The following is a 16,420-nucleotide window of genomic DNA, read 5'->3' as shown; positions in this document are numbered from 1 at the left end:
TTTTCTCTGAGCACCATCAAACCTAGTTATGCCACTAAATTACTGTTTTCATAATTTTGGAAAGTGTTCTTTATGAGTTCAAAACCCCAGGGGCTCACATCTGGTGAGCATGGGCTTGGCACACCCAGGGTCCTGAGCTGGATATCATCATTCAAAGACAGAATTAGCAGTTCGAGCACCAGTGATATCACCTGACTTTTCCACCTTTATATCTGTTCCAATTAAATACAGATGAACTATATGCAATCAGGTTAGCCTCAGAAAATATCAACTTTGCTTCTAACTCACAAGTGATATACAGTATACTGATTCCAGGAGTGCAGTAACTAAATTTCAAAACAAACTTCCCTCCTCTCATCCCATTGTGAATAAAATCAAAACTCAATTGATAGACAGCTATATAACTAAGGGCTCTGTGAAATTCTGCTGGATACTGGATATGCTGGCATATCAGCCTGCAAAAACATCGTTTGAACACTGATCCGACCCAGTTCTCTGTACCAAATGCTGATTACAAAGTCATCATACGAAAAGCATGTAAACAACAGTGGAAGCCATTTTGGAAAACTCAAATAAATAATAAACTCCTTCAGATTACACAAGAACCTCAATTGTTCAGCTACAAACCAAACAGACGAGAATTATTAGTATCTGGAAGAATGCACTTAGCTCATACTCACTTGACACATTTCTGCCTTCTCGCTGGAGGTGACCTACCTCAATGCATGAACATTCCACTAGAATGTAGGCACTTCCAGAAATGTACCTACTTTCTCTACTAGAATGTAAGAACATTCTCATTAAATGTAATCCCTTATTACATAATTAGATAAAATATATATGAAAAGGCACAATATGGCCCTAGCAGCCCTTATGCCGTTAAACTTCCGTTCCACCGCCACAATTGTTCCAGCAATACAGTTATGCCACTTTTGTAGGATTATTCACCAAGACCTAAAAAAATTTTTTTCAGGACTGAGATAACATTGTCATTGGTTTCAAATCTTTGTAGAGCCAAATATCAAGTGAAATTTACGCTGAGAAACAAAAAGAAATCTGGCAGGGCCAGATATGGTGAATAAGGCAGGTATTGCAGCAGTCCAAACCCACACTGATATATTTAAATTAGCATTAGCATTAGCATTAGTAGAGGTATATGATGCAAGAAAGCAAGCTTATTCAGCATCAGCCAAAAAAAAAAAACACACAGCACTCCCATTTCACCCCTCCGTTCGTTCGAAATACCTGTCCAGTTGAGCTTTAAATTTGTTTAGGCTATCAACTTCAACAACAAGTGATGGAAGTCGGTTCCACCAACCAACCACCCGCTGGCCAAAGGCAAATTTCCGCACATCTATCCGACATCCGTCCTTCCTCAATTTGAATTTATGCCCTCTGAGGTGATTATTCTGAGCAAGATGAAGAATCCCATTGGCATTGAGCATGCTCAAACCATTCAAAGCCTTATACACCTCTATCAGATCACCTCGCCGGTGCCTAGTCTCCAGACTCTGTAATTTGCAAAACTTAAGCCTTTCTTCGTAAGAGCAACCCTTTGTTCCATTCATTAATCTTGTTGCCCTTCTCTGTACCTGTTCCAGCAGCTCTACAGCCTTCTTGAAATGAGGCCTAACCATTGCCTTATACAAGGGAATAATCACCTCCTCATCCCTGCTAGAAAAATTCCTGTATATCATTGACAAGACACCATGAGCTACTCTTGCAGCTCGTCTGCACTGCTCAGAGAACTTCATATCTGCCTGCACAATTACCCCCAGGTCCTTTTCATTCTCCACCACTGTCAGTGTAGTACCGCAGAGTTGATACGTTGCTCTGGGGTTGCTGTTTCCCATATGTAGTACTTTACATTTGTCAATGTTAAACTTCATTTGCCACCTCTCAGCCCATCTGTTCAACCTTTCCAGATCCTGTTGCAGCAGCATAGCGTCAGTAGTGTCCTTAGCAACCCTGCCAACCTTTGTATCATCTGCAAACTTGGACATTAAACTTGATATCCCATCATCAATATCATTCATAAACACCGAAAACAACAACGGACCCAACACTGAACCCTGAGGAACTCCACTAATAACATTAGTCCACGTTGAGCAGTGTCCATTGATTACCACTCTCTGTCTTCTGCCACTCAACCATCCACTTATCCATAGCAGCAGTTTGCCTCCAATGCCACACTGCTCCAATTTGTGCAGCAGTCTTCCATGTGCAACAGTATCAAAAGCCTTTCTAAGATCTAAATATATAATATCGAAGTTATTCCCTGCATCCAGTTCTTTTGTGACTACATCATAGTATCCAATCAAATTGGTCAGGCAAGACCTGCCCTTAACAAAACCATGCTGCATCTGAGCTATAACTGAATTCTTGTCTAGATGATCCTGCAGTGCTTCTTTAACCAGTGCCTCCATTAATTTACCTGGAACAGAAGTTAAACTAACAGGTCTATAATTACTTGTGTCAGCCTTTGATCCTCCTTTGTGAATTGGGGTTACATTTGCACATCTCCAGTCTATGGGTATCTCCCCTGAGTCCAAAGAAGCTCTCATAATTATGGCTAGGGGTTTGCTTACTTCCTTTGCTGCCTCCTTTAATATAACTGGATAGATGCCATCCACCCCAGGTGCCTTTTTTATGTTTATCCTCAACAATCTCTCCTCCACTTTCCTCTCAGTTATTACAAAATCATCCAGCTCACTGCCAATGTTTACTTTACCTACATCATTCTCCTTCCTGAATAACTCCTCATGCGTGAATGTAGATGCAAAATACTCGTTTAGATTGTTAGCCACCTGAGCAGGATCCTCAACTGTTGAACCATCAATATCCAGTGGACCAATCTGATTCATTCCTTTCCTTCTTGAGTTTAAATATGTAAAGAACTCTTTTCTGTTTTTCTTTGCATCCTTTGCCAAGGATTTTTCGTAGTCTGCCTTTGCCTGCCTAATCTCCTTTGTGACTTGGTTACAGACCAACTTATATCTCTCATAGGCTTCCATGTCACCCATTAATTTGTATGTATCCCATGCATTTTTCTTCTCTGCCACATGTCTCATTAGTTCATTTAGGCCTAAACCTTGAACAATATTTCTTAGTTGGTATGTAAAGCCTGGTAGCCTCCAAGATTAGTTCCTTGAATGCTTCCCATTTTGAGTTTGCTGTTGGTGACATCATCAGTTGGTCCCACTGTATAGAATTTAAATACTGTCTCAGACCATCATAGTTGCCTTTACGAAAACAAAAGCCCTTCCCTTTACCTCTGATGGTAGTTACCTCCTTGAGTAAATCCCACTTCAACACACTGTGATCACTGCCACCTAGTGGTTCATTTATCTGCAGATTCTTAATGCATGAAGAATCACTACTGATAATCAGATCAAGAGTATTGCTCCCTCTTGTTGCCTCACGAACATGCTGATGTAGAAAACAATCATCCAATAAATCCACAAAAGCCTTGCTAGTGTGCGAGTGACCAACCCACAAATTCCAGTCAATATCTGGGAAATTAAAATCCCCCATTATAAGACTCTCTGATTTACTGGCCCACTCTATTTCCCTGTACAATATCTTATTATACTCATCAGAGTCATTAGGCCTATAGCACACTCCTACTCTCAATTTTGATTTCCCTATGCTTATGTCACACCAAACTGACTCGACACTGCCCTGTCCATCGATGTCGACTGGCTTCACTTCCTTGGACTTTATGTGTTTCTTAACTAATAGCATAACCCCTCCTCCCCTCCTGTCCTGTCTATCCTTTCTATACACATTGTATTCCCCAAATTCCAGTTCCGCATTACTTATATCTGTGTGACACCACGTCTCTGATATCCCAACAATATCTGCCTTTGATGTTTTGAGCAATACCTCAAATTCATCAAATTTATTTACCAAACTGCTAGCATTGGTGTACACGCAGGTATACATGCACCTGTTTCTATTCTTAGCTACCCTAACACAACCCATGTGATTACTTGTACCGCAATGACTCCCAGCAGTCTCTGAAATATCCTGCATCTTGTTTTTCAGGCTTCTGCTCATTTCAATAGAAGCAGTGCAAGAATCACTTCCACTTCTGCCAGTGGCTACTGTTAATCTATTAGTCCTTGTATCCCCCCCAACTAGCAGTTTTCCGACCCACCTAACATTGCCTCGACAGCATCAGCAAAAATTCTTGCACCCTTTCTATTTAAGTGTATCCCATCCCTGTAGAAGCAATCTCTCCTGTTAACAAGTACAGTCCAGGCTGAAAAAAATTCTACCCCTTGAGCCTTGCACAATCCCTCCAGGGCCGAATTGATCGACAAGGCTCTCATCATATACTCCCTCCTATCGTGTCTGGGCAGAATTGCAGACACTTTCAAATTCAACCCTAATTCACGGCTTTTTTTCAACAGTGACCTGTACTTGCTAAGTAATTCCGCCGGTCTCCTACTCTTAATATCATTAGTGCCAACGTGTACAACTATAACACCTTTTGTGCCCTTAAAAGATGATATCCGCTCTACAACGTCATCAACCTTTGCCCCTGGCAGACATACCCTGGTCCTATTCCACCTATCCTTTTTACAAAGCATGTTCCCCGTTTCCCTGACAATAGAGTCACCAACAACTACTAGTTCCTGTGGGACCAGCGCATTCTGCCTAGGGGGCTGCCTCTGTGTTGCCTGATGACCAAGTGCAAGCTCTGGCGTTGATGTGGGCAGCTGAGAGCTTGATGGGCCCCTCAATTTATTTCCTTCGAGGGCATCCACCCTGTCCTTCAAGCTCTCATAAAGGCCCATAACAACGCTGAGTTGTCGCCTGATTTCCTTGCACTCCTTACATCGTGCACACACAAAGACATCCCCCTTGGTATTATCATGTCCCGTACCCGACTGCTCTGCAAACATCAAGCAAACAGTGCATTTTAAAAGACTGTGATTCAGAGGGCAACTGTCCCCCTCAGTTCTCCCCTGAACCACAGCACTCCCATTAGCTTGAGCGTTTTGCTTTGCTGCTCTGGTCAGAGTCATGATTCCGATTTAATTCAATAAAATTTCAAAACAAAAATTAAATCCTTAAGATATATCCCAAAACAGTTATGTTATTTATTTTTTTTTTCTGTATCTAGTGTTTTCTACGAGTTCCCTTTATACAACTTCTGTATCACGTGTACCACTATAGTTATGTATTAATTATTTGTTACGATTAAGTCGTTATATATATATAGAGTTAAAAATACACCTTAATTGACAATAAAGTTTATCAAGATTAATAGATTTACTGATTAACTGACAATATTATATTATGCACTATACTACACTAAGCTTATGCTATCGCGTAAAAATGGCAGGAATTCTCGAACGGTACTTCTACGGACTCGTAAGTATTGATTAGCTTCCAAATCTCGCTATCTCAATTTAGAATAAACTAAGGATCCTGACTAGGTCTATAATCTACTTATAGAAGATAATTTTATATAACAATTGGTTAATAAATCGACTAAATTTGGTTAAAAAAAAAGACCTCTCGTTCAATTTGTAACACATGGATTTGATACCGTTACCGATACTAAGTAATACCTACAAAATCTCTGTCTAAGTTAAACTTTAAACTAAGTATCGTAACTAGGAATATAAAGCTACTCTAGAAAATAAGTTAATATGACAATTTAAGCTAATAAATCAGGAAAACTTCTCTGTTCCAAGAGCTTCTAGGAGCTTCGTCCGCAGAGCCAAATATCAAGTGAAATTTAAGCTGAGAAACAAAAAGAAGTCTGGCAGGGCCAGATCTGGTGAATAAGGCAGGTATGGCAGCAGTCCAAACCCACACTGATATATTTAAATTATTGTGATTCGCTAGGGTAGAGCAGGAGCATTGTCTTGGAAAAAGAATTAACCTTTTCTTTTAGATTTGATAGAACCTTGTGATTGTTGTAATAGATTAACATTTTATACCTACATGGCATACTGCTGTTACAGTTTGGCATGCTAGAACAAAGTCCACCGTTATTATTCTTGTAGAATTCTAAAAAATTGGCCATTCCATTTTGGAAAAGTGGAAAATTGGAATGGGGAAAAAAAATGGAAAAGTGGTTTCAGCAATGCTGCCTGCTTTGGAGGTAGCAAACACATGTTTCAGTTGTTTGAACTGCTGTTGACTAGCTGAAAGTGGTAGATCCATATCTTTTGAATGGTTACAAATGTTACTAAAAATCTTTTGGCATCTCTTTCATAACATAACCAACAATTCTTATGAAGTCTTAGAGTGAACACTTTTTTGATCAGATATCAGAAGTTATTGGTCCCTTGCAGAAACTGATAAACCCAATTTATTTGTCAGAATGTTTATTATTTGTTCATATGAAATGCCTGTAGTCTGCACTCTTTCATTGTTTGATAATTGTCAGTCTACCTTCACTGTATTGCATATCAATGATTCCATGTTTCCTTGGCAATAGCCATTGCCAGTCACTCCTGCAAGGACCATCTTCAATACTCACCCCCCCATTTGAATTCCGCTTCCTATTTTTTCACCTTGGCATGTAATGAAAATGATTTACATTTTTTTTTTTTTTTTAATGAAAACCCCAAACACTAGAGGTATTAGAACCTATAGTACTTAGTACTGTGCTTGGGTTGGAGGTTGACAAGATGAAAGAAGCTATTTGTTGACATTAGACTTGAACTTCTGTAGACTGTAATTTTCAGTAAATATGTATGAAGGAAGGTTGTTCCAGAAAATGGCAGTTGAATGAATAAACGAGGAAGCTGAAAAGTTGGTTCTCTGAGTTTGAAGTTGGACAGTAAATGGATGTTGGCTGGTGGTGGCACGTGTTCGGACTGTTTTGAAAGAGAAAGAGAGAGAGCGGAATTATAGAAGCCAATTCAGAAGAACAGTGTCCATGGAAGTATTTGTAGAAAAGGCATGCAGCAGAAACAGTATGTCTATGAGACAGTGAGTGGAGAGACTTTGTTAGAGAGGAGACATTAATTAACCTAACTGCCATCTTCTAAATGGAATCTAGAAGCCTAAGATAGGTTTTGGGGGCACCGCCCCAGATGTGGGACAATATTCCACAATAGGGCGGATTTGCGATTTGTACAGAGTGAACAGCTGTTTGGAAGAAAAGTAACTCAAGAGCGAAAGAGAAAACCATGTTTTTTAGAAGCAGAGGAAGCAATATTTGTAATGTACTTGTGCCAAAAGAGATTAGAAGTCAGGGTAATCCCCAAGAGTGATATATCATTTTACCTAGAAATCGGAGTGTCACCAAAGATAAGAATAGGAGCAGAAGAATCCTTTTTGCGAGAAATAAGACAACACTGAGTTTTAGAAGGATTGAAATTAACTAAGTTGCCTTTGCCCCACTGGAGAATTACCTGGAGATTGGCATTTAAGGAATTGGTAGTGGATTTTCGAGAAGTTGAAGCTGATTGAGCAGGACAAGGTTTCTCAAACTGGAAGATGGAATGCAATGTGCTATTGTCGGCAAAATTTTGGATAGGATTTCTGGTCAATGGAAGAAGGTCATTAATATACAAGAGGAAAAGAGTGGGGGAAAGAACTGAACATTGAGGGAAACCATCTTTAGTGGAGAAGTTAGAACACAGAGAGCCATCACCCTCAGTGAGCGATCAGAGAGAAAACTGGATAACCATTTATAAAACACAGTTAGCAAACCATAAGATGGAAGCGTGTTTAGGAGACCTTTATGTCAATCACAATTGAATGCCTTTGAGATGTCAAGAGCAACTGCTTGTGTTTCACTGAACTTTTCCATTGAATTTGTCCATAAATGGGTAAAATAAGCCAGAATATCACCAGTGGATTGACACTGACAGAATCCATACTGGCGATCGTTGGTGAGACAGAAGGTTTCTAGGTAGTTTAAGAGGTGGCAGTTAATTTATTTCTCCATTGCTTTAGAAGGAGTAGAAATAATTGCAATGGGATGATAATTGGATGGGAGCGATTTGTCAACCTTTTTTAGGAACTGGCTGGATATGAGCAAATTTCCAAGCAGAAGGATAAACACCTTTGGAATAAGAACGTGAAAAAAGGTGGCAAAGAACATGAGTAAGTTCAGGAGCACAGGTTTTGAGAACAAGTGGAGAAATACCATCAGGACCTGCAGCTTTCTTGGTATCAAGATTTGTCAAAATCCTTCTGACATCTTTTTGATGGAAGACCACAGGAGGCATTGAATGGAGCATGTTGGGATTGGTGGAAGGTGTTTTACCAAGATCATTAATACATGAGTTGGAAGAAAAATGGGATGCTAGCAGGTCAGCTTTATCCCTGGCTGAAGTGACAACATAATCATCTGGTTTTGACAGAGGTGGGAGCAGAGATGGGCAAAAGTTGCGGCCATTAGCTTTGGCAAGAGATCAGAATGCTCAGCTACCATTAGGGCAAGAAGCAAGTTTTCTACTCTTAGCCTGTTAAAAATTTAGTTTGGACTGATTAATACTGCTTTACAATTATTGCAAGCTTTGGTGTAGGTAGAAAATGAAACTGAAGAATTGGAAACAAGCCAATTATGATATGCAACATTCTTCTCTTGAACAGTCTTAGCACATTGGAAAACCAAGGTTTAGATAAAGGACAAGATTTTAAAGTGGAGTGTGGAATAAAGGATTCCATTCCTACAAGAATAATTTCACTGACATGATCCAAGTCTCTGAAAGGGAATATCGGAACGGACATATGCACAATTACAACCTTTGAGGACATCAGAAGTTTTGAAACAGTAATGCGACCAAGGAAAAGAAGAAAAGAAATCTCGCAGGTCATCCCATTTTGCATTCTTGTAATGCCAAACAATACGAGGTTGGGAATAGCCATGAGATAAAGGCTCCATTGGAGAAGAGACATTCACCAAGTTTTGATTTGAGATGCCTAAAGGACCACTCACTTCGACTGTGTACTTAGAAGGGTTGTTTGTGAGAAAAAGATCAAGCGTGTTGGCTGTATGGTTAGGATTGTCCGGTATTCTTTAGGTAAATGAACAATCTGTGCAGGGTCATTAATAGTTGCAAAAGCCTCAGCATCTCGACCAGCTGGGTCGGCGTGACTAGAAAACAGAAGCCAGCTGGAGTTGTGAACATTAAAATCACTAAGGAAAATTACCTCACTGTTAGGAAAGTTGGACTACAGAAAGTCAAGTTGCAAAGAAAGGAAGTCAAAGAGCTCCAAATGATTAGTGGAATTGGCAGAACGTTAGAGACAACAGATGAATTTGACACAGTGAGGTAGAGAGATTTTAAGTCAGAGAAGATTGAAAAGAGAAGATTCCAAATTACCAAATCTCTGACAGGGAATATCGGAACGGACATATGCACAAGTACCACCTTTGAAGCAAAAGGAATCATACAACAAATAATTTGGGCATCTGAGATGAGCAGTAGATGAATCAACCGATAACTGAGATTCTGTCAGAAAAAGTACATGGGGTTTGGCAGACTGCAAGTCGAAATGGACATCGTTGAGATTAGAATTGAGACCAAGTATATTTGTGAAATTAACTAGGAAGTGTTTGGGGGGTTTAGATCTTTTCGCAGATAAGCTTACTCTATTAGTTTGACAATTTATGGTGTATTCAATGGTAAGAAAAAGTGGAGGTGGGGACGTGCTGTATGAAGTAATGAAATTTTTGGATATGGCATACCCATGTTAAGAATATACCCAGATCCTTGACATACCGTGGCCTCGACAATGCCCCACACATACACACACATACACACTACTCGGACTCCCTCCAGTCACTATCTGGCAGAGTAGAGGTAGCAAGATTATACACTAGCTGATTCAGAAGCCTCCGAAATAGTTACCAAAGGTTCAGTCTGGTGTACTAACTAGCGGCCAGCCTGCATACTCCGTTTTAGAGCTGTACCCTCGAAATGTAAGGAAGATTGGATCTCGTCATGATGTTCGTCATCAGTCATAATGCATGATGGAAGAGATGGGGAAGGGTTGACCGGAACTTAACTCTGGAGACTAAGCATGGGTTCCACCACTTCAAGCCTCCAATAAGCAAAGTGGTGGTATTGCACCTTTTGATGAGAGTCATCTACCACCTAGTATTGTCTGGTAACATAGAAGGGCAGCATTCCTCCATGTGATGTGGGTGCCACTCCTCTACCCCTGCTTACGTTGGTTCACACCTGGGTGGTCACCCACAGTGTGCTTGTGTATGGAGGTTATACCCAGGATTACAAAAGTTTCACCATCGTGAAGGTGCAAGCGGAGGATTTGGTTGTCACAGACTGTCCGGACTTCGTCGAAATTGGGTCCACTTGAATGTCACCCGAATATCACCTGAATCACTCAAAGCATCATGAATTTCCTTTCAATGTTAAAACTTTAATGAAATGTTTTATGATGACACTATATTCAAAGTTAACCATTATCTGAAATAAAGAAAATAACCCTTAAGGAGTCATGCCAAATTTCTAAACAACCCATGTGACCAGTAAAGGGTAAGAAGTGGACCAGTTATTAAGAGGAATGGCTAAAGGGAATAGTTCCTTAAGGTAAAATAAATTTTATCCACTGTTTTGAACATTTCCTTTTAATAATTAGCATTATTAGTGGCTTGTTAGTTTGTTTGTTATTTGGTTTTTAGGAGCATTAGCAACTAAGGCCATATTGCTCCTGGATATGCGGTGGTCATTCCCTGACCTTTCCGCATCCTCCGTATTTGGTGGTGACGGGCTCGAACCCCGGTCTAATCAAGAAGCGTGTGCTACGCACTGCTGCTCCTTCCCACCTGGCTACGGAGACGCCTTTATTAGTGGCAAATGATGTAAGAAAGCAAGATTATACAACTTCCCACATTACCTGTTCATCTTTTCTAATATCTATTAGAGGAGATGAACAGGTAATGTTCTTACTTGAATTTATTCTGCCTACCCACTTCTACAACACCAGGTCATAGTTTATTCCAATGATTAACTACCTGCTGGCTGAAGGCAAATTTTCACATGTCCATCCTACAACCATCCTTCCTCAATTTGAATTTATGCCACTCACATGTGTAGCTTGAGCAAGAAAGAGATTCCATCAAAGTCTGATGCATTTCAGTACATTCAAAGCCTTAAATACCTCAGTGAGATCTCTTCACAGGTTCTTAATCTCCAGATATCGCAATTTGTAGAGCTGAAGCTTTTATTGGTAAGTGCACCCTTTTTTTCCCCCTCACTGAGAAAATCTACATCCTCCTAAATTAAGGCTTCCAGTCCTGTATTGAAGTTGTACTTAAGATGTGTCCAAACCATTGCTTTATACGTAATGAGATAATCACTTCCTTATCCCTGCTGGCAAAATCCTGTATAACTTTGATAAAACCCTATGAGTTGCTCTGATAGCCTGCCTTTGTAATTGTACAATTATCCCCAGGCCTTTTTTGTTCTCCACCGCCATGACTGAAGTTCTTTCTTCCCAAAAACTCCTCAGAGTCTCTTAGACCTATGTAAATGCCCTTAAGTTAAACATGTTCACATGTAAAACATAACCAAGTTATAAACTTGTATATTTGCATTTGTTTGTTTATACAAAGCATCGAATAACCAAACAATTATATTCACCGTTTTATAGTCATTATTTCTGTATAAGGCTACCTGTTGTTTGTTCACCCTTCATATTAGGAGAATGCCTTTGTGAGATGGCATGTAAACTTATTTCTGTTTGGCTGTAAATAGATGTGAGACTTTTTTTTGAAAATATGTTCCTTTAAAAGGCACTAAGAAGGCCATATATCATTTGTATCACAGTCACTGCAGCTCGAAATTGTATAAACAGTATAATTTTGATTGACAATGAAATTATTAATTACTATATTTATTGACAGTAGTGATGATAGTAGTAGAATACAAAAACCAGAGAAGTATTAGTTTGGTGGAATAATTGTAATACATTTAATATGTTTTATTTTTAATGGAAAGTGGTGATGGGACTTACAAAGCACCTCATTAAACAGACAGAAATTGTATACTCAGTGAAGTGTAATGCTTAATGCTTTGATAATTTAATTTTCTAGTGTCAAGACTTTGTATCAGCGGGAGCAGTAAGAGGAAAATCTCCAGCTGATGTTGTAGCAGTTTCGGATATTACATTTTGTTGTGTTTCAGATCCATTTGCTGCTAAAGAGGTGAGTTTATGAACTTTAGGCATTTTACATATGATGCAATATTTTATCCTATTCATTTATTTTTTTTTCTCATATGCATATTAAAGTTGAGTGCAGCTGAGCTTCTCAAACCCAGCAATCCATTATCTGGCACCACTCATTTTCTGGGTATTTTTTAAAAAAATGGGCAAATCCTCCAAACCACTTGAACTGACAAATTTAGTTCTTGTACTGACTGTTCAACAAAGTAATGCATGAAAGCTGATTGTGAATGATAAAGAGATTTCACCTCATAGCTATAAAAGTCTTTATCATTCCCGAACCACATGGAGAAATTTGTTAGAATGTCTTGAGATTGCCTGCTGCTATTTGTGAACAAGGTTATCAGTTAATTAATAATAAATGACAGATTAGTCAGGTGTAAGTTTCCTGATTCATACACGAAGCATTAAACTAAGATAATAATTAACTAAACATGTTTTATGAATATTTTTAGAACTTTTAGACCATCGTTTATAAACATCAAAACAGCAACTTTCGTCTGTTTGTTACTGCTTTATTAGTATTAGTATTAACAAATGACCCAAAAAAGAAAGCTTATCAGGGAAAAAAAAAAAATCATCAGGGGAAAAAAAAAAAAAAAATGCATCACCTGTCCACCCCCTTTAACCCATTAATGCCTATGAAAAAAGTACCTATCAAAACTCACTTTTGCTCAATATTATGGTGAGATTATAAGTCAAGAAAACAAACAATACCAAAATCTGAAAGAAAATATATTTATTTATTATTTTTAGAAAAACAGGCGTCCTCAAATGGGGACGTTAGGGAGATAAGTGGAATTTTTCAATGCACATTGTTTTCTGACAATTCTTACATGACCACCTAGCTTTCATATGACAACCATAACATTTTAATTGTCTGTCAAGTTTTTCTGGAAAGTGATGGCCTTCGTTAATTTTCATGGAACTTCCGGCTTTTCGCTTCTTATTGCTTCTTGTTGATGCAGCATCTTTCAAATAACTTCATACGATATTTCACCGAAAATCTGATTGAATCATTTTTATCTCTGCTGTCGTTTGGTTCTACTTCCACTCATTAGTGATGGCCATATCTAACATATATGTAAACAGGACCCACCACCATTTCTTGCCTCTTATCACTGTCCTGTACAAAGATATACATTGGTCATGGATATCTACACCACCCATTCCACTATTGTACAATGCAAGTGATGCAGGTTGTGCTATGTTGATCTTAGCTTTTGCAGTTTTTGACCAACATTTTGCATATTGCAATGGTTCAACAAAATGATAATTGGTAAGAATAGAACATACGTTGTTATCTTTCCATTTTATACATGATATGCCATTGATGACATCAAACCTATAGTCATAAGTACGTCTTTCCATTTTTTTTAAAAATTTATTTAGACGCTATAATAGGACAGTGTTGAACTCGAGGGTCTCTCACAGTTCCTATAGCTTTTATTTTCTTCTTTTTCAAAAATATCATCAATGAGTACATTGTAAAATAATTGTTGAAGAGAACTACGTGGTTTGATGGATCCGGCACATGTTCCAATAAATCAATAATCACTCTTGCACCTACTGGTATACTCTTCACATTTTTTGGTTTCTTGAGCTGGTTTTCCGCAATACACATCAAAAGCTTAGCAATACCCAGAAGATACTTACCATCCAAATTTTGTAACCGAACTTCACTAATTTCCCCTTGATAAATTCTTTGGCTGGATTATGTCCAAAATACTTCGCCATTGACTCATCTATTGACAGAGCCTTGTGAAAAAAAACCCACTGGCAAAATTGTTTTATGAGCATATTTGTTATTGGCCTAACTTTGTGCATTCAATCTTGACAATTTCCAATTTCATCATTATTGGCCATATGTACAAATCTCTTTATTTCTAGATATCGATCTCTTGACATAGCATTATAAATGCACGAGGCATCCAAGTCCTCGTCCAGCGACTAATACATTCTTTCTTGAGGAAGGTTGTGATATCCTGTCAAAAGCAATATTGCAATAAAACTTCACATTTCTTGTTGGCAATAGTAAATTCATGATTGTTTTTTTGTTGAGCATATATTATCATTTGTTCGCATGTATAGTGTACGATTTCATCTAGACTGCTACGATTTCATTGTAACGTTTCATACTACGATGTGGTTACAAAGGAACTGGATGCAAAAAAAGAATTTTGATATAATATACTTGGATTCAGGATAATTTTTGCCATTGCACATAAAAGACTGCTGTACAAATTGGAACAGTGTGCCATTAAGAGCATGTTGCTGCTATGGATAAAGGGATGGTTGAGTGAGAGAAGGCAGAGAGTGGTAACCAGTGGACACTGCTCTTCATGGACTAATGTTATTAGTGGAGGTTCCTCCCATGGTTTGTGTTTGGTCCATTGTTTTCTGTATTTATCAATGATATTGATGAAACCATATCGGCCATAATGTCCAAGTTGCAGATGATACAGAGGTTGGCAGGGTAGTTAATGACAAGGATGGCAGTATGCGACTGCAACAGAATCTAGAAAAGTTAGGTAGATGGGCTGAGAAATGGAAATTGAAGTTTAACATTGATTACAACGTACTGCATATCAGTTGCAGTAACTCCAGAGTAACATACTGTGTAGTGCTACACTCAGGGTAGTTTGAAAATTAAAAATACCTTGGGGTAATTGTGCAGTCAGATATGAACTCTGAGCAATGCAGACAGGCTACCTAGATAGCTCATGGGGTTTTGTCAGTGATATACAGGAATTTTGTTAGCAGGGATAAGGAGGTGAATATCCATTGTTTAAGGCAGTGGTCAGGCTACATCTTGAGTACTGCATACAGATCTGGAGGCATCATTTTAGGAATGATGTAGACATGCTGGAACGAGTACAGAGTACCAAGAAAGGCTTCGATTCTGCAAATTGCATCATCTGGACACTATGCACCTGCAAAGTGATTTGATCGAGGTATTTAAGGCTTTGAATGGATTGAGCAAGCTCAATGCTGGTGGGATTATTCCTCTTGCTCAGACCACACATGCAAGAGAGCACAAATTCAAATTGAGGAAGGACAGTTGCAGAATAAATGTGCGGAAGTTTGCCTTTAACCAGTGGGTTGTTGCTGGAACAAACGTTCATTTGTTGTGGAAGTTGATAGCTTAAACAACAACAAATGAAAAAAAAAAAAAAAAAATTTTTTTTTTTTTTTTTTTTTTTTTTTAGCTGATGCTGTGTAATCTTGCTTTCTTGCATCAATTGCCACTATTAATGCTAATGTTAATACACTCTAAATTTCCCTCCCAGTGGCGTCAACATTGGCATAGGCAGTTCACAAACAAGCTGTGTCAGATAAAGCCTGTAATCAAACATTGACAGTCTAGTATGTAGAGGAACCTTAGAGAGAAAATTATTCTTTCTTACATCTGCCTAGAGCATAGCCATCTTACCCATTCATTCCTGCTGAGGGGGATGACTCCCCTGTGTGTGTGAGAATTGTAATACCTTTTTGACAATTCAGCATACTTTTACCTGAGTATCTTTGTTGTAGACACATATGTTTTATATTTTATTGCCTTTAATTATTTGACTGAGCTTTATACACTCAGTCAGATTTTATCCACCAGTGACCAAGTGTCAACCTTTTTTAATTACTTAAAAGCTTTAATTCTTTTTACTCTTATATAAAATGTACCTGTTATACTTTTTTGAGATACTTTTGTCATTATGCTTTTTTGACAGTGACCTCATTTGTTTGGTCACTGAAATCTTTTAACTCTTATCTTTATGTGACCTGATTTTGGTGCATTATATCCTTGGTTGCTAATACATCAATAAAGCCCAAACCTGTACACTTTTAGGATGTATTTAATTATTTGTTTTTCACAAAGTCAGTATTAATATTTAAGAATTTATCCACTAAAAAGCCTTATTGACATGTGACTATAATTGCTTTTCAGTTTAGCATGGAATAACTGTAAACAATTGAATATTTTCCAGTTCTACAAAACTTTGCTACTGTTCTTCATCATGTAACGTGTCATCTCCCAGGCGTCTCCATAGCCTGGTGGGCCTGAGCAGCAGTGCGTAGCACACGCTTCTTGATTATACCTGGGTTCAAGCCCGTGACTACCAAATACGGAAGATGCAGAAAGGTCAGGGAATGACCACCGCATATCCCCGGAGCAATATGGCCTTAGTTGCTAATGCTCCAAAATAACAAACAACTGTCATCTCCCAAAATGGTGGTTACCTAATTAATAATG

General features: G+C 38.5%; 1 protein-coding gene across 2 annotated transcripts in view; it reads left to right on the top strand.

Moving 5' to 3' along the window:
* Positions 1-16,420, top strand: part of LOC150085518 (uncharacterized) — a 384,896-nt gene that overhangs the window by 285,712 nt on the left and 82,764 nt on the right. For both annotated transcript variants that reach the window (XM_090373310.1, XM_090373309.1), the window contains one exon: positions 12,041-12,151. In XM_090373310.1, the coding sequence (XP_090229436.1) occupies positions 12,041-12,151 (111 nt within the window). The remainder of the gene's footprint in view (positions 1-12,040; positions 12,152-16,420) is intronic.

This window comes from Mastigoproctus giganteus, chromosome 5, assembly GCF_048544385.1.
Source record: "Mastigoproctus giganteus isolate SK-2022 chromosome 5, ASM4854438v1, whole genome shotgun sequence".
In the NCBI taxonomy this organism is placed as follows: Eukaryota; Metazoa; Arthropoda; class Arachnida; order Uropygi; family Thelyphonidae; genus Mastigoproctus; species Mastigoproctus giganteus.
This window is presented reverse-complemented; position numbering and strand designations above follow the sequence as displayed.